This window comes from Copadichromis virginalis, linkage group LG10 (assembly GCF_057382275.1).
Source record: "Copadichromis virginalis isolate Kocher_CV1m ecotype Utaka linkage group LG10, C_Virginalis_male_GT1.1, whole genome shotgun sequence".
Taxonomy (NCBI): domain Eukaryota; kingdom Metazoa; phylum Chordata; class Actinopteri; order Cichliformes; family Cichlidae; genus Copadichromis; species Copadichromis virginalis.
Window position 1 is genome coordinate 24129419 of NC_140627.1, and position 19057 is coordinate 24148475.

The window sequence follows — 19057 nt, forward strand, 5'->3', positions numbered from 1 at the left end:
ACCTCCTTTTTGAAAAGTAAAAGCTTTCCCTGTGTTTATGGCCACATATTTTTTGAATTGATTGTATTGCATAAACGAAGGTCTGAAGCAAACAAATGTGCTCTAAGTGTCAACCTATTGTGAGACAGTGTGAGACAGAGCTTCATAATACAGTCAAGCATCACCACCTGCTGTTCACTTCTGATAATTCACAGATATCTGTAACGCTGTCCCAAATGATGACGACTAGTTTTCCTTTAGATTTAATTAGTTAGTAAAAATATCGTTAATTAAACCACTTTTCCTCCTCACATAGAATTGATGCTCAGTGTTGAGCATTTTATCAATTTGTAGTCCTCCTTTTTGTTCAACAGTGGAAAGTGAGGAAGGAAATCGAGTTGTTGTGTTTCTAATGTTTCTTCTTGTACTGACCAACAGGCCACGTCGGGGCTCCGCTGCCATGCAACCTCATTAAACTGGTGGATGTACCTGAGAAGAACTACTTCGCCTCCAAGGGAGAGGGAGAGGTAAGCAAAGCGATTTCAACAGAAACACAAGATGCACTTAGAGAGCACAAACCTAAATTAAAAGCAGCATTTACTTTCAAGGAAATAGTATTGTATTTTTGATATATTCACTTTCTCTTCTTTGTTCTTTTTAAACGTACTTTAAGACGTTTGTAGTGCAATAAAAATCACACGGGGGGGTGACAGAAGCTTACTTTGACTACACAACCATTATATAGTAGGTGATAATGGATAGTAGGTACTGATTTGTAAATAACTGAAGATAAACAGCATGAGCTTATTATTAGTTATTATAAAATTATACTATAGTTTATTATAACTAACTAGGCAGATCATTCACTTTCTCTTCACAACACTTTATTTAAAGATAGAAAACACATTTTGGGGTCAGCTTGAAAGAAAGATAGATGTGAAATGTAAAGGTAAGGCCTAAGGTCCAATGACTTAATGTTTGGATGCAAATGCAATATAATCTAATATCTAGAATCCCCATGCACCAGTATCATTTCCTAAATTTTGTCAAAACAAACAAAAGCAGTAGAATTTTAAGAACTGTTTAATGATTTAATCAATTTTATAAAAGTTTGACCTTAACTGACCTTGAAGAAGTTGCCAGAGGTCCAAAGAAACGTGATATTTGGAATCCCCATATTTTGCTTCCTATATGCCTATATGTTGTCAAAAAAAAAAACAATAGCATTTAGAAACATAGCTTTAAATAGCTCTATTATCACTATTATCATTTTGGCTTGTAGATCAATCTACTGGCCTTGAAGGAGAGGTCAGAGGTCAAATGTGACATGATATTTTAAATATTTATATAGCACTTTCTATCTGTTGACAATACACCCCATACTTATAAGAGTCATAGTTTTAAGTTATAAGGCTTTTTGTCCATTTTCAACCAATAAATTATTAATTTGACCTTCATGACCTTGGCGCATGTAAGGCACATTTCAGTGGCTTGTTAACAAGACGCCACTCTACACCTCTACAACGTTTTACGAGAATTCATCGAAAACTTGTTTATAGACAGAATGACACGTATGCATGCAAATGCAACCAAAAACGTAACCACTTTTGTGGTAGAAATAAGTAACATACGTGCATATGTAAGGATGTGTGTAGGTCTGTAGGTGTGTTTTCACTGTATGCCAGAGAGTAGTTTTTACAGCTTTGACGTGAGCATTTTGAAATGTCAGGAAATGAGGGCAGATGTGAAGTGTGTTATAAAGATCAGAATTGAAAACTGATTACCAGCATACCAGCATATAGGGGTTGACACAGAGGACAAATACAGTAAAGGGAAAAAGAAAGTACACATTTCTAAAGTTTTACATGTCTGCATATAACCTCGCCAGGTTCTGAAATTAGGTAACTGCACCTCAGATGGAGAACCACACATGACTTATTAAACTGTTTACACTTAATTTTGGAATCTGATAAGAACCGGATATTTTTTTTATTATGTCCTGATATGTAAAATGTTAGAAAGATGTACTTTTTTTCATGTGACTGTACATGTTTATAGGAAGGGTAACGTATACAATTTTCGGACTTTATAAACAACGTTGCATGTGTTTGTAGAGGACATGTGCTTAACCTCTAACCCTGACCCTGTTTGACTTTTCTAATCTGTCAACCAGATTTGTGTAAAAGGACCAAACGTGTTTAAAGGCTACCTCAAAGACCCAGAGAGAACAGCGGAGACACTGGATGCCGATGGCTGGCTCCATACGGGAGATATTGGGAAATGGCTACCTGTACGTATACGCAGCTTACATTTGAGACTAGTCATGGATTTTGAAAAATCCCTTGTGTTTATATGAGAACAATCCATAATATTTTGTTTAAAATGATATTTCTCGTTTTCCGTAGAATGGCACGCTGAAGATCGTTGACAGGAAAAAGCACATTTTCAAGCTGGCGCAGGGTGAGTACATCTCCCCTGAGAAGATCGAGAACATCTACATTAGGAGCGAACCTGTGTCACAGCTTTATGTTCATGGAGATAGTCTGCAGGTAAGGACATTTAATCATTTACAGGAAGTGCAATGTGAAGTAGAACTCCTGCTCAAATTTATGTGTTCCAAGGCCTGGTAGTCATCTTTGGCTCCTAAGAGCCTGCAAGTACATCTGGGCTATGTGTTGCTTAGTGTTGATTTTCTATTTTGATCACTATCCAATACACCTTGTTTTTTTTCTCAGTCCTGTTTGGTAGGAATAGTTGTTCCTGACCCTGAAACCATGCCTGAATGGGCCAAGAAGAAAGGTATCTTGGGCACCTACGAGGACCTATGTAAAAACACTGTAAGTGGCATATGGTTGTAACACTTATAGTTAATATTATTAAAACCTACTGGAAGTTATTTAGAAATGTAACAAAGCTCCCTCTCTCCTTTGTTTAACAGGAGTTAAAGAAGGGAATCCTTGAAGATTTGGTGCGTCTTGGAAAAGCCAGTGGCCTCCATTCTTTCGAGCAGGTAAGTAGGAACTTAACTGTTTGTAAGTGTATTTTTTCTTGATACCTTAAGACATGTAAGATAACATTTTACAGTATCTCCATAAACAGTATGTGCCTGAAGTAACATCTTTTAGATTAGATTTTAATGTCTTTAAGTAATCTAGTTATTCACAAATCCCTCCAAGCAATACCACAATATCTAAATTAATGAAATACTGCAGATACAGCTATGGTAATAAAATATATATGTTTTAAAATAATAATTAAAATATTAATGTTTTAAATTATTTCAAAGGAGATTAAGCCAAGTGAAACAAGAATGCTACTGGCATAAATTCTTGTGCTGTTTGATAAGTTATATGCTACATTTATATACTATCAGGGATTGGTCTTGTGATTCCTGCAAGAGTATTGGCTAACAATGCATTTGTGGCTATAAGATGAAGTAAACTTAAGAGCAGTATTTATCTCATTCACCATCATGTTTTTTTCTTTTGTTTTATTCTTCTAAAGGTGAAGAACATCTACATTCACAATGAGATGTTCTCCATTCAAAATGGCCTGCTGACTCCGACGCTAAAGGCTAAAAGACCGGAGCTGAAAGAGTTTTTTAAGGCGAAGATTGATGAGCTCTACAACAGCATCTCTATGTGAAGGCTGGCGGACCTGAGTTTTCTTAAAGCAATCAAACAACAACAACAGACGCTTTGTCCAGCGACCTGCAGTGGGACAAAGATGTGTCACCTGACGCTTAACGTGCTTTCGGAAAGCAAAGCAAAACTGGCCCAACGGTAGATGATTAAAAATGCCTAGATAAAAACAAATTAAAGAAATCAATAAAGCGAAATACAATGCACATTGTCATATGTATTTCCTTTTTATGTACGCATTCACTGTTTCATAATTAATTGAAAACATATTTTAAATCGACACTTAAAAATTTTAGTCCATAAAAAGGAACGTATTTCTTTTTTCGTGTGACATGAATTTCCGTCACAAAACAAAAACAATTTCAGGGTTAGCCAGCAGAGGGCAGCATGGAGTTACCCATAATGAATGTAAAGAATGGTTACTGGGATTTTATAAGGGGGTGAAAGGAAACTTGTTCTTACTACAAATGAAGACGCATCATAAATGCCAAAACTCTCCAATTATTTAGGGTGGAATGACTCAACCGTTTTAGGGGTATGGCAATGTGTTGACTTTATTAGCTAGCATTAGCTGTAGGGATACTGCTACTTACTGTGAATTAAGTTCAATTAATCAGCTGTCAGTTTATTAGGGGACAGGTTAAAAAGCTGGGGGAGAACGTCTTGGCACAATTCACGTGATGTGCTGATAGCTGATTTCTGTATGCATACAGTAAACAATGATTTAAAGGAGGACAACAAGCTAATGCTAGCAGATTCCCACATGGTAGGTAGAGTCTTATTAGTACATCACTAATACAAATATCAACTGATTAAATTCAAAACCAATGTCTCAGTCAGTTTGACTCACGCCTATTAATTTTAATGTCAGATGGAAAATCATGTCACCGAAAAACTTTCCATTATGTTATTTTAGAGTTTAGTTTTTAACATTGGCTTCTCACATGATTCACACTGTCAGTGAATACAAAAAAAGATAATAATGTCCACGAAATGGTGTGTATTGTACGATGTATTTTTGTTTTCTTTGTTTTAATTGAGGCATTTAAAATCATCCATACATTGCTACCTGCTATTGACCCAAAAACAAATACACCCACTCCCCAGCATCAGAAACTCAGCATCATCATTCCCACTTCCTCAGCTCTTCTTTCCTCTTTAAATCTACCAGCCAAACAAAACTCATCTGTTTTACAAGAGTAACACAGTCATACGACAGCAAGTGTGATGTTTTAGTGTATAGTGTAGCTCCAGGAGATGTCAAAATGTACATTAATGCTGACACCTTGTAGAATTGTAATGGATTTCATCCCCAGTGGAAAAAGTTAGATTTTCTTTCAATAAAAAAACGGCGCTAGTAAGGTGGCTGATACACCACCCCGAACAGATACAAGAATTAAAGTTGGGTATAACCCAAATATGGTGCAATTAGATGAAATTACACCCTTCTGTTTGAAAGCAGATTTACAATAATAAGGTTCAGAGAGAGAGCAGCTGCCTTTCAAATCATCGCTGTCCACACTGTCCCATGTAAAGCATCTCATTGTCTGAGCCACACCCAAATTACACTTTGTGTCATGTATCCGCGCACTCATTCATTATGTCAGTTCAACATGGCTGCAGTCAGAGGTTTAGCATGCATGCTCCTTGTTTATGTAAGGGCCGGCGATCTGTAACGGTCATCGAGGTTCAGACTTCTTTCTCACTCATCTTTGCACAAAGAGAATGTCAGGTAAAAGAAAACAAAATATCTAATGCAACACCAGGCCTTGGGGCAATGCATGCAATTTGCCCTGTAATGCTGGGACCATTGGCATTTAACGAGAAAAAAGACAAGCATTTCTTTATGGTCATTAGGAGCCGGTTGTATCTAGCTGCTGACAGCCACAGCTGCAGGTACAGGGCTGTTTCACTTAGAAGAGCCAATGATGAATTCCGCTAGAACAAACATCAACTTTTAAACAAACGATACCATGTTTTTTAAAAAGGTTTACACGTAGAAGTAATGTATTCGCTTTTTAAGTTGATTACCGTCCCAAAGCATAAACAATGCGGATGTACATAAATGAAGACAGCTAGATGTAAGCATATTTATTGAATCAATGGTTTGAATGATTTTTTTTTCTCTCTTATTGCGTGTAGTGAGATGAACTGTACTTATTTATTTATCTATTCTGCTGTAAAAATGGAATAAGCACCATATCCTGTAATGATCAAGTGCAGCAATCGGGATGAGGGAGGTTGGGGATTAGGACAAGGGCAGTGAAATAAAAAATGTTCTGGAATGATTTTCAACTAGTGTCTTGGTCCTTTTTTAATGATGTTGAATGCAATTTTTTATGTCAGGATGGTAACATGAAAAAAGACTGAACTATCCTCCAGATTAGCAGTGATGAGAGGAACTCATAAAGGACAGTACCAACCACAGTATCAAAATACTCCATTACGTAAAGGAATAGGAGTATTTTAAGCTTAATGCACTTCACAAATCTATTTACACTCATATCAAAATATTATTTTATTTTCTAAAAGGTAAGTAATATTGTTTTTAGATGCAAGAAAGACTGTGTTCCTTTGGCCCTTTGTCACACAATCAATCTTAATATGTGATGAGAACGGCTCTTAAAGAACAGTTGAAAGGAAAGCTGGGAGAGAGCAGGGGGGAAATGCATCAACCCAATGAGCTAAACTAGCACCCGGAATAGTGGTCAAAATGGTTAAAATATCTTGCCAAAGTTCAAACTCAACATCACAATGAGGACGAAAGGTAATTTAAATGACTTTGAACACGGCATGGTTATTGGTGCCAGGTCTAAGAATGTCAGAAACTGTTCCCTTACTGGGGTTTTCCCACAGAACCGTCTCTAGGGCCTACAGAGACTGGCCTGAAAAACAGAAAATATCCTGCGAGCAGCAGTTATCTGGGGAAATGACTTGTTGATGCCAGAGGTCAGAAGAGAATGGTGAAATTGCTTTGAGCTGATAGAAAGGCAACAGCAACTCAAATAACCACTCACTACAACCAAGGTATGCAGAAGATCATCTCTGAATGTGCAACACACCAAACCTTGATCCAAATTGCTACAATAGCAGAGGACCACAACTGTTGTCACTCTTGTCAGCTAAGAACAGAAAACAGAGGCTAAGATTTGCACAGGCTCACCAAAACTTGAACAATAGTAGATGCATGTATGCATCCTGCCTCTGCTGGTGTAATATTAGGGACATTTTCTAAGCACATGTGAGCTCCTTAGTACCATAATTTAAATGCCACAGCATACAGCAGAATTGCTGACAATGTCTATCCCTTTATGACCAGTGTACCGGTCTTCTGGTGGCTCTTTGCAGCAACACGCTACAGTATGTCACAAACCTTTAATCACCTCATGTTTCTTACTGTACTCATATACTTTCCAGCACCTTGCTAAATTTATACCACCAAGAATTAAGGCAATTCTTAAGGCAAAAGAAGAAGCTTAGGGGGCTTTACCTAATGAAGTCTATCAATGCTATGTTAAGCTAGGCTGAGTTCTTTGTGTCCATTTCTGCAAACGAACTTTAAAACTGACCCAATTTTACTATGGCAGGGCAGTGATTTCACTTTTATCGCATCTGTCAAGGCATGGCAAGCATGAAGGTTGACATAAACGCTTACCAAATCTTTCCAGAGTTTCTAAATAGCATGCAAATGCGAATAAATCGCTTCAGTCGTGCGTTAAAAGTGGTGATTAGCAGCTGATCACATATTCTGCAGGTGTGCTTCGTTGCTAAGTAACGCACAGAATGGTCAGGGGACGATAAAGGCAGAACTTGAAGCATTAGATTAAAGACACTCTCTCCTAATTATATTTTTTACTAGTACCATTAGCTGAAGCAGTTTTATAGTGTAGCAGTTCACTGAATGGCAAGTGATTTGGTCTTTAAGTCAGTTTAATTGGAAATGGATCGATACAAGCGCCAGATTAGACTCCGTTGTGACAGTGGATTACCTATCAAACGAGATACACCCGTGAAACCAGCGCTGACCAGACGAGACCGTAAGAAAAACACTGTAATACACATTTTAACGCAGTCTACATTAAAACGTTAAACTTCAGGTGGCTTACTTGTTTATTTAAAAGTTAAAGTTTTAATCTTGGTCTGAGCCTAGTTCTCATTGTGAGGGCAAAAAGGTGTTGGGAAATATATTATGAACACCTTCATGTTTCTTATCTCAGGTTTTAACTGCTTTTCTAAATCTGTTAAATCTACTTAGTGTAAACCTAAGAGGAGATCTAATATATCTATTGATTGTACACTTTTTAAAAAAGTGTAAATAAAGGCAAAGCCATTTTCTGTTCTCATTAAATTGTTCTCTGCATCCATGCTTTCAAACTTTAAGAGCACAGGAAACTTCTATTCCGCAAGCATTATGAAGCTTTTCCAGAAGAACCTGAGAGGGAAGTCACGAATGACTCCACTGTCAAACCAAAGAGCCCAGTATCTGTAAGTGTGCCCAGATGTTTTGTATTCATGTAAGATTAACAGTCACTGATATCCAATATTTACTAGTTCACAATTATGGGTGACGAGAAGAAAATATGAAGGAATCTACGTGGAGAAAAAAAACAAGTGAATGTTGATGCTGAAGCCACAAAGAGTCCCCCAATAAACTGGCAAGAAGTTAAAGTGACATGTGCATTTTGTTCTATAGAACACATACATCAGATCATGTGAGAAAAGAGTGAAGAGCAATTATTCAGAAAATGAGGAAATTAGTGTTTGGTTGACGATTTATTTGTTGTAACAGCGCTTCTTGGCGATAAGTCTTATACTCTATTTCCCCTTAAAGGTGCATTGAGGAGCCGAGTATGTGGGTGAACAACCTGCCAAATTTCTCTGCCAGTGCCAGACGGATATATTGCCCTGAAGAATTATTACAACAAAAAAATCCACAACCAAAGACAAATTTGACTGAAGAGTTTAAGTATAAAAAAGCATTAGAATCAGATGCTATAACCTTCAGTCACCAGATTCGTTTTATTTCCTCCCCTTTCTATGCTTATTCTTTTCACACAGGCCAACACTGTACACCATAAATCTACTTTTAGCTTAAGCACTCCTGCATTTACTGAAACTACCAGACACAAAGCAACCTTACCTGCCATTCAGGTGACTGTAGTAGAGGCTCATGAAGGTGATGAAATGTCGGGTAAAGAAGACGAGCAAAGCTTGGCAGTGACGCCAGAAAGCTTCACATTATCTAGCATGGAGACTGCCACAACTTTCAGCTCTGGTGACACAGAGGATGAGGACTTTTTGGACTCTGCAACTTCTAACAATCTTCCCTCTCCAGAGATCTTCAGAAGAGAAAACAAGGGTGTGTCTGAGTGCATTTGTATGTGTACATTTTTGTATGTCCACAGCCACACTTGGTCTCTCACTTTTATTTTTGTCTTGATAGTGGAAACCTTCAATTTTTCCATTGAGGAAGACCTGCTGGATCTCCATCGTCACATAAAAAACTCCACTTTGTTGGATGTCAGCCATGCTGAGAGCATACACATGCATCATCCCCCTAACCTTTCTACCATCCTGGGTAATACTGGGAACAAATCTCAGGCACACTTTAATTTTCTCTCTTTTTTTCAGTTCAATAAATTCCACTTAATTGAACAAAGGTATTAAGAGTATAACTTTATTCATACTCAGTCATGTTTGGTACGTCTTTTTTTTGCAAGCTCCTTAGACTCCATCTGATAATTACATTTAAAATGTTTCTCTTTTAGAAGTAGCAAATGAACAAAAAAAGGAACAGTAACTTTGTTTTTATAGCATATTTTAATGTTCTTAGAAAAAATGCCAAGTATGCTTTAATTAAATGCAGTCTTATTTACATGCGTACCCAAACCATACCTGTGTGTCTGAAAAGGAGTAACTCTGTCTGCAGATGCCTCCACTATTCTTGCTGAAAAGACCTGTGAGATCAGGTAAGTCTTCTCAGTTGAATCTCAAAGCATTTAGTACTTGTGGCTCACGCAATTTAACTGCTTCATTCCTTATTATTTCTTTATCAAGCAACAACAGAGAAGCCGGATCTGCTGCTAAAGTACAAAATGACTCGTTGAAATCAGGTAAAGGTTCTCATTTCATAAGAAACATATCTTCCTTAAGTATTATTCAGAGCATGACTATTATTGCAAACTACGCTTGCCGACCACTTTATTAGGAACGCTTGTTCAATTCCTCACTAAAGCAAATGTATAATCAACCAATCACATAGCATCAACTATGTGCATTTAGGCACTAAGATATGATCATGAAGACCTGCCGAAGTTCAAACTGAGCATCAGAATGGAGAAGAAAGGTAACTTTGAAAGTAGCTTGGTTGTTGGTGCCAAACAGGCTGGTCTGAGTATTTTATAAATTGCTGATCTACTGGGATTTTTCTACTGGGTTTTACAGGAAATTGTCAAAAACAAAGAGGGAATATCGAGTGAGCAGCAGTTCTCTTGGAGAAAATGCTTTGATGCCAGAGGTCAGAGAAAAATGGCCTGACTGCTTTGAACTGATGGGAAGGCAACAGTAAACAAATATTTAGAGCATTGCAACCAAGAGGATCTCTGAATGCAGGGCTCACCAACACTGAGTAAGAGAAGACTGGAGCAATGTTGCCTGGTCTGATGAGCCTCGAGTTTTTCTGCACAGTATTCACAGGCTACAATCAGATTTTGGTGTTAACAAAATAAAAGCATGGATCGGCCATGCCTTTTTAGCAGCAGTTCATGCTGCTGGTGGTGGGGGTGGTGTAATGGCATGGAGAATATTTTTCTGGCACATGTGGGCCCCTTAGTACCAAGTGAGTATCATTTAAATACCTGATTTCAGTCTGATAGAGCACCTATGGAATGTGGTGAAACAGGAAATCCACATTATTCATATGCAGCCAACAAATCTGCAGCAACTGTGTGATGCTATCATGTCAATATAGGCCAAATTCTTTGATGAATGTTTCCAGCACCTTATTGAAGTCAAGGAATTTGGGCAGTTCTGGAACCAAAAAGGCGCCCACAACTGTACTAGCAAGGTGTACCTAATGAAGTGCCTGGCAAGTGCATATATTTCATATGTATTTTAAAATCAACTCCACACACAGAAAATAAATAGATATTGTATAATTATTACGACTACTTTTGTGGTTTCTGTCCTAAATTTGCAGACAAAACCTTTAAGAGGAAAACCCCACCAAGAGTAAGAAGTCATCTGCCCATTTATTTACATCTGTTTAAATTTGATATGATGTAGCTCATTTTTATTTTTGTTAGAAACAAAAGTAAGAGGGATCACAGCCATGATCAAAATGACTTTTATTCCACAGCTCAGCTACAGAAGACCCATCTTATGTAAGAAGAAGGTTTCATTCAAAAGTCCTGTAATTGCTGAGACCTTTGATGGAAAATGCATACCAGCCTCAAAGTTAATGACTCCCAGTCTCAACAAGCCATTGCAAATGTCCAGCCCACCTGAGGAGTTGAAGCCTGATGCAGAGATCAGCTCGGAAGAAGAAACATTAGCTCTGACCATGTTGCTAAAAAGGTCTGTCAAAACTAGTCATAAGAAACCCAAGCTCTTTGACTTTGCCACCGACAAGGAGAGAGATACTCTCTTTCAGGTCATGAGAGAAAGATGTGTGAAACTCAGAAGTGTTACTTTATTTCCTTTCACAGCTGTTTAGTGCACCGAACCATCTTTCCTGCCACATTTGAAGCTAGAATAAGAAAACAGAAAACTGTGGCTTTACCCCCTCATCTGGATTAGATTAGTCTAATTGTAGAAAGTCCTATATGAAAATGGTCTGTAACTACTTAAAAGAAGGAGAGAAGAATCTATGGAACAAACTTAAAATAACATTTAAGAACTAATTAAAGAGACATGCTAGACTGGCGTTTATGTTCATATGAAAAAAGTGTGATGTGAAATGACCACTAGATGGCACATATGTATTTACCTTTAAAAACCATTGTCTGTCTTGTCCATACAGTGAGCTTTTCCACCTTTAAATATGATATGTGTGTCTATATATGTGTGTTTTTTGCTTGTTGTGCTTGTCCATATTTGCATTTATTCTCGTGACACGTGTTACTATAGACTTTCTAAATGAAGAATGATTTAAAAGCAAAGTTTAAATGTATAAGATATGTATTTTAAGTATACTCCATCTATATTTATGTATATTTGTCTTTGTCCTCAAAATCTGCATATGTATTTGATTTAGAAAGTGTCTAAAGCAAATAAAAATACATTAAAATGCCTCTTGTGGCGATCCCTCCGTTCTGTGTTTGATGCGTTTCTTACACTTAATTATTTTCTCAACTGTGTCTTTCAATAATATCTGAAGTGTGTGTGTGTGTGTGTGTGTGTCAAGCCGTTCAGCAGTCGCACTTAGATAATTTTTTAGTGTGAATAAATTTCATGCTGTCACGATCCCCGACAAAACATCAACACAGCGAATCCACTCACCACGTGGTACTTATACCAAAAATATCAGCCAATCGGGTTATTTGTTGTAGCAGCATTGGCGCCCGGTGAGCCAATCAGAATAATGTAGTGGGTTACCAAGCTGTTCCTGTGACTAATGCGTGTCATATGACTGTGACACCCATGGAGACAGTTACAAGGAACAAGATTTGGTCGTGGATTTGAAAACGGAAAGAGACTTTCTGTACCGAATTCATTTTGGTACAAGATGCCTCCGACTCTCTTTCAGAAACTTTTTAACAAGAGAAATGCGTTTTCATCGCCGCCCCCGAGGTGTAGCAAAGAGGACCCAGCTTTCAGGTAGCTTATTGTGTGCGTGCGTGTCCGTTTGTGGTTTGTGCGTGTGTACGTTAATAATATTTATGGCTTTCGCTTTGACGTCTGAAAGGAATGACAGTGTATTTGGAGCAACGCTTATATTGAACTCGAGGCACTCTGCAGATGAGCGTTGTGTAGTTTGGCTGATTTGACATCGGTGTTGGAAAAGTGTAGAGTGACGTGAGAGACGTGTTGTGCCTTGTTGGTGCGGTTAGCTACATGCTAATGCTAGCTGTTGGACGTTAGCGAGGCTGCTGCACGCGCTGTCTTGGTGGGACTTGACTCAGCTTGTTAACCATCACTTTTTTTGCTCATATAAGTAATTGTTTATGTCAGCTTATAAGTGAAAAACGCTTTATTGTCATCCCGAAGATAGTCAAATGGTGCTTGCAAGTTACAGTAGAAGTATCTCGCTTTCTCTTTGTCTCTCCCTTGCTCCCCCCCTCCTCTTTCCCCTTTGTTTCTGTGGTAACAGCATTGTGGCAAGAAAAAACGCACGTGACAGTATTGTCGCGCTCTTTTGTAGCTTATCTTTGGCTGGATCCTGATAACTTGGAGCTAATTAGAAGTAGCATCCCTCGACTTTGCCTCTGTTACTGTACTCTCCACCAGACAACAGAGCAGGACACCGTGGGCTCTTAATGGAAGCACATGTGATCGCTTCATTCGGCCGCTGACGCATCCCATACCGTGCTGCTGTGTCGGTAGACTGTTGATGCACAGTGTTAATTTTACTGAAATAGCGCTACATGGCGTCTGAATATCACCTAACATTGCAGTGATGTTAAATAGACAAGTGGCTGGAGTTTACTTAGAACACCGATGCTTAGAACAAATGCAAGATGGCTTGTAGTGATTATAATATTTCCTGCACGCGTTGCTTGTGTTCCACATCCACTAAAGCAGATAATCATGTCATTTCCCATGTAGCTATAGAAAACATTTATCATTTCCAAACACCAGTGCTCTTTGATATTTACCCTATAAAGATCTGGTCATGTATTTTAAAAATTAAAGGCAAGTTAACGCAGTATTGCGGCGACATGTTGCCCAATACTGTCAGGCTTGCAACTGGGCGTCCTTAGCATATATAATGTTTCCAATCATAATCTTAAAACAAAGTTTTATTTATGTATGGAGTATAAAACCGATGTAAGCTGCATAAGAACTCTAAGGTTACATTCAGCCTGACATGGCAATGAATCATTGAGCTGAATGGGAGTTGATTTGCAGTCTCCCTGTGTATTTTCTCTCACACCCTCAGGGTCAGGTCTGCCACCATTGGAAAAACGTGCTCTAAAGCTTTAAATACACTGGCATTGCACAATGTTTCTCCCACCTTGTCACTCATGGGGAAGATATTTACCTGAAAGCGCATCTCCTTGTGGTGCTGCTTGCACTTTGGTCCATGCCTGAGCCAGAGCACGTTCCACTGTCATAAAGGTGCCCTGCACCCAGTGATATAAATGCAATCTGTGTGTGTGTGCGTGGAGGGGCGGGGGCTGACTGGCATCAATCCCAGAGCAAACAGGCAGGCAGCAGGCTTTTCTGTTAGCTCAGTGGTCAGCTGTGCTCTTCATACCTCTGGCATAAGCTTCCCATTCATCAAGCATGAAATGCTCTAGAGAGGACAGAACTGTGTGGAGACATGGTTGGAGAGGGACACTTGTGTGGTAGCAAGAATAGGCTAAGATGCAGCATTAGGAGTTTCTGCATAAAAGAAAAATGGTTAAAAGGAATTTAAAAAACACTGAGTTGAGGGTCTAAGGGAGGAGAATCTAATGGGACAGGGTGGAACAAATAAGTTGGAGGATGAAGTGGTTAGCAACTGAGCATGCAAAATTAAAAGATGGACAGAACAGAGAATATAACGTGACTGCAGTCCACTGGCAGAGGTGGCCTGCAGAAATGATGACGTTAACAGTATTCTGAAGTAGAGCAGGGCGATATGACCAAAAAATTTATCACGATATACATTTGAAAATTTGCGATAACGATATAACTGACGATATAATTGACACTAGACAAAATACTTTACAACTCCTCAACTTTATTAGTGCAAAAACCCCCCAAAACATCAACGTATTTTCACTTAAACAGGCAGCTTTTTTAAGTGCATTAAAGTTATATAAAAAATTAACAGTGCAAATGCAAATTCCTTGCTGACAGTTTAACCAAAAGGCATTTCCAGTGGAAATTGGCCGACATATCCTCAGCATAACCATGTTTAATATCCACAAAACTTAAAAAGAGGTTATACACACACAATACGTAATATTATGTTGAAGCACAGTACGTATCACTCCGCGAGGCGCCTGCCTACGATAGCCGTAATGCTCCGACAATCCATCGAGCAGTGCGGCTTTGTAGCTTAGCAAAGTCGTACTGAAACATTTGACAGATTTTCGAGTGCCATGTACCACATAAAATCGTTTCGAGGTCAGTAAACACAACCAGAATTCATACATACACACGGGATTATAATCTGTCGATTTTCAGAAAAGTCAAAGGATTGATTTTAAGTGTGCCGTATTTTCCAAATAACACGGTAATAACGACGGCCCGCTAGCATGCTCTTACCAAAAATAGTGCTTTGTTGTGTATCTGACGGATGAAAGCCAAACCAGTTCCACACCACTGAAGTTGGAGCATTTTTACAAACCTGGTTCATCTGTTTCATTCAACGATCCCCTTTCGCTCTTCTCATTCTGTGTCGCCGCCATGTGCGTATGTAAACAAAGGCACTGCGCATGCGCGTTTTACCCTTATTCTATCGCGATATTTCATTTTCGTATCGTTGCCCAACATTACACCGGTATTACTGTGAACAGTATGATATGGCCCAGCCCTATTCTGAAGTATTTTTTTAAAAAGCACTGTGTGAGAATTATACCATGAATAAATTTGGCTGGGTAGGATGCTGCAGTCAATTTCAATCAAGATGTTAAAAGAAAATGACCTTAAAAACCTCTGACAGGTTGGGGGGGGGAATAAGCAAGCCCAATGTGACACCAGAAATAGCTTTTTTTAGTTTGTACATCAGGCTTATTATTGGCATTTTCCAGTCTATATTTTTTAATATCCAGAAGAGATGAAGTCTTTCCTGTTTTGCAAACCGTTGGCCTGCATACTGCATCACCGACACCATGCACTGCCACACCACTCCACTGTGCCCTCCAGAATACCATAGAGGGCAGTAGTTTGGCTGACCCTGAGAGGAAAGCCTAAAAAGACTCCTGTTTCCCTGGCTGCGGCACCTGACTGGGGACGGCATACTGTACATTACACCAAAAGCCTTTGGCTCATCCTGTAGCCAGTCTGAGACCTGATCATTAGCCAGTAGCTTTGTCCTCCCACTCACACCCAAACTGCTTGTCCTGGCAGCCTGCTGAGGAAACTTCCTACATGACCTGCACTAACAGACAATATACGAGTAAGAGAGTAAAAGCAGATTTACTCAAGTTTGACGTTTTCTGTTTAATATATAGATTCGTGGAATTAAACTTTTTCTATGGTAAACTAGGACTCACCTGTTTCCTTTTCAAGTTGATATAAAATGGTCACAAGTCTAGAAAATATAATAAAACTTTGGTGAATTTAAAATAAATTAAATTAGTACAGTGTATTCATGTAGATTTAGTAAATCATGTTTGACAAGCTTATTCATTACAGCCTGTGAAAATGCATGACGTTGCATTTGCTGGAGTACTACTTTTTTTTTTTTTTTGTTTCTCACACCGTGGAATTTATCTTTAAAAATGTTTTATTTATAGTTTGGGAGAAGTCGTGTCTCAGGTTCCTGATTGGCAAGGCGTCCTTCCTCCATTGCGTACTTTCATAACTCGGTGTGTCATGTGAGGCTTTCATCAATCTCAGGCTGTCATGTTTGTTGAGTGATCACATGGTTACCAAAGTCGCTGGCAAAAAAAACCTAAGCATCTTTGCAAGTGTTGATGAAGATGCACACTTTGTTTTTGTTTTTTTGTTTTTTTTTAAGTAATGCTCTCTTCTCTTTTATCCTGTTGCTGTTTATCTAAAGTTATGAATCAACATGTGATCACTCGTACTGTCTCAACCCTTTTATCGCATCACTATCTTAAAAAATTCCCAGCTTGACTCTGAAATGAAAAACCCATCACAGCGTTTTTATGTATGCTTGTTCTGCTCTGCTCTCTGTTTGATTACTTTCTTTTTAAGCACTCACTGTCGGTAAACTGACATGGATTACTGTGAATGTTATAGCTTTATTTTGCAGGGCTGCTTTCTTCCCTCGGTGCATGCTTGTGTGAATGCTGCAAGCGTGCCATGGTTCTGTAAAGACAGCGGCTGTCATCGGGTTCCTATCGGGGCTATTTCAAGTGGCCACACTCAGGCTTCTCAGAACTGCAGGGTCATAGTAAGGATATAATTTGATGTTAAAGTTGCAGGGGCATCACACACTTTACAGCGGTGCGCAAACGCGTTTGTATTCATCACAAACTTTTCAGAATGTGCCCTTTAGCTTGATATTAAATTTCTATTACGCTCTGTGAGCCAAAGGGTCAGTGTCTATTCTACTATTTAAGCACAGTGTAATTATGTCTACATGTGCTACCAGAATGAAAATTATAGCGCCAGAGGTTGTATCAAAATGTTTTTGGCAGTGAAATAGCTGTTCTACATTACCTTTAGTATCCTAGCAGGTTCAGCCGTGAAATCTAAGCAGGGCTATTAAAGATGTACTGGAGGCAAAGGTAGAGAGGCAAGTTTCAGATGGAAGGAATATGCAGAGGGCGGGTAGTGGAAATATTAGACAAAGGATGATCAAGATGGAGGGGCCCAGCAGGTTGAAAAGAAGAAGACCACAGAGGAGCCTTGTGGATACATATATTAAAGGGGGACATTCAGATGGTTGGTGTGACAGAAGAGGATGCAACGGAGAGGGTGAGATGGAGGCAGATGATCCATGGTAACCCACGGATCGAAGAGAAGAAACATAATTTACCAGTTAGAATGTGATAACTCAAACCACAGGTTGAATTAGGAGTTTTAATTGGCCTTCGTGTGTCCAGAACATGCGACCTCCCTGCAAACACTGTATGGATCAATCAGCTGTCTGCCATGTGAAGCTCATACTCAGTTTAAGGACCTAAAGGAGTGTCCATACTGAAAGCAGTTCTTGTCGGCTGTAGTTTATAGTTAACAGCTTGTCTCTAATGGACATTCAAGGCTCCACATGCTTAGGTAACCCTCTAATGTCTTTGGTTCTCTGTCGTATGTCAATCAACACTATCCTTTGTTGTCATTGGCAATCGCCTCGCTGGTACCCCTAGCCTCAAAGTTTTATATAATGCTTGCTCAAATTGCGTCACCAGTAGTTGTTTTGTCTGTGGTTGCTTGAAGATAAGGCTTTTATGGTTTCTGGTTACCAAGTCACTGACATTTCCAAATGAATGCTAGGATGATGACTTTACATTTAGCTAGGCCTGCTTATCCTGTGGCGTATACGCATTAAGGAACTCCCTATGTTATTTGCATGGTACAGTGATGAGAGGAGTTATTAGTTTATTTTCTATGACTGATTTGTTGTTTGACATTTCTACTGTATAGCAAGTTTGCATGTGACCTTACCAATACATTACAGATGTACCTGAGAAGATCAGAGAAAATTACATTTGCTTTTTTTTTTTTTTTACACTGGATACTTGGGGCTGATGCAGAGACACATTTTTGGGTATTGAAATTCTTTTTTATTTGGATCATCATCATCATCATCATCATCATCATCATCATCATCATCATCATCATCATCATTTATTTATTTATATAGCACTTTAAAAACACACCTGGTAGACCAAAGTGCTGTACAATACTAATATGCACATAGTAATAGACATAGCAATAAAGTTAAAAAACAATAAAAAAAATAAAAATAAAAATGTCAGTTACCCACAGAGTTAAAAGCCAGGGAATAAAAATAGGTTTTTAATAAAGACTTAAAAACTGGCACTGATGCAGCCTGTCTAATATGGAGAGGAAGGTTATTCCAAAGCATTGGCGCGGCAACAGAGAACGCTCGGTCTCCTCTAAGTTTCAGCCGTGACTTTGGGACCGAAAGCAGCAACTACTCAGCTTACCGAAGGGAACGAGTGGGGACGTGGGGCTTCAACAAATCAGACAAATAAACAGGTGCCAGACCATTTAGAGATTTAAAAGCCAATAAAAGGACTTTAAAACGGATCCTGAATTCAATTGGAAGCCAGTGTAAAGAGGCCAAAATCGGAGTGATGTGATCAAATTTTCTTCTACCAGTTAAAAATCGTGCCGCAGCATTTTGCACTAATTGCAAGCGTGACAAAGTGCCCTGCCCAACCCCTGTTAAAAGAGAATTACAATAATCTAAACGTGAGGTAATAAAGGCATGAATAACGCTTTCCAAGTCACGCTTGGAAAGAAAGGGCTTAACCTTTGATAAACGTCTGAGGTGATAAAATGCTGATTTTACCACCCCATTTACATGGTCATCAAAGGTGAGTGCAGAATCAATTTTAACTCTGAGATTTGTGATCGAACTCTTTAGTTGGGAAGTCAAAGCTGCAAGATCAACATCCAGAGTATGAGAA

At 38.8% G+C, this 19057-nt stretch overlaps 3 protein-coding genes across 9 annotated transcripts in view; all 3 read left to right on the forward strand.

The window, feature by feature from the left end:
- The window catches only part of acsl6 (acyl-CoA synthetase long chain family member 6), a 36867-nt gene extending 30952 nt beyond the window's left edge, over positions 1 to 5915 (forward strand). For all 3 annotated transcript variants that reach the window (XM_085470764.1, XM_085470765.1, XM_085470763.1), the window contains 6 exons: positions 418 to 506; positions 2153 to 2269; positions 2385 to 2528; positions 2715 to 2816; positions 2918 to 2989; positions 3484 to 5915. In XM_085470764.1, coding sequence (XP_085326890.1) covers positions 418 to 506; positions 2153 to 2269; positions 2385 to 2528; positions 2715 to 2816; positions 2918 to 2989; positions 3484 to 3624 — 665 coding nt within the window. In that variant the 3' untranslated portion in view covers positions 3625 to 5915. The remainder of the gene's footprint in view (positions 1 to 417; positions 507 to 2152; positions 2270 to 2384; positions 2529 to 2714; positions 2817 to 2917; positions 2990 to 3483) is intronic.
- A 1469-nt stretch (positions 5916 to 7384) lies between these two features.
- On the forward strand, positions 7385 to 11930 carry LOC146700523 (uncharacterized). Of its 4 annotated transcripts, XM_085470776.1 has the most exons (9): positions 7385 to 7657; positions 8002 to 8105; positions 8679 to 8979; positions 9064 to 9198; positions 9532 to 9589; positions 9678 to 9733; positions 10819 to 10850; positions 10978 to 11195; positions 11327 to 11930. In XM_085470776.1, exons 1-9 carry the CDS (start codon positions 7561 to 7563, stop codon positions 11415 to 11417), a joined length of 1092 nt encoding a protein of 363 aa, XP_085326902.1. In that variant the 5' UTR covers positions 7385 to 7560; the 3' UTR covers positions 11418 to 11930. The 4 variants fall into 4 exon arrangements, with proteins under 4 accessions (XP_085326902.1, XP_085326900.1, XP_085326901.1 ...); XM_085470774.1 differs by having other exon boundaries at positions 10978 to 11393; XM_085470775.1 differs by having other exon boundaries at positions 9550 to 9589; positions 10978 to 11393.
- Positions 11931 to 12220: 290 nt separating this feature from the next.
- The window catches only part of fnip1 (folliculin interacting protein 1), a 42559-nt gene continuing 35722 nt past the window's right edge, over positions 12221 to 19057 (forward strand). For both annotated transcript variants that reach the window (XM_085470771.1, XM_085470773.1), the window contains exon 1: positions 12221 to 12437. In XM_085470771.1, coding sequence (XP_085326897.1) covers positions 12346 to 12437 — 92 coding nt within the window. In that variant the 5' untranslated portion in view covers positions 12221 to 12345. The remainder of the gene's footprint in view (positions 12438 to 19057) is intronic.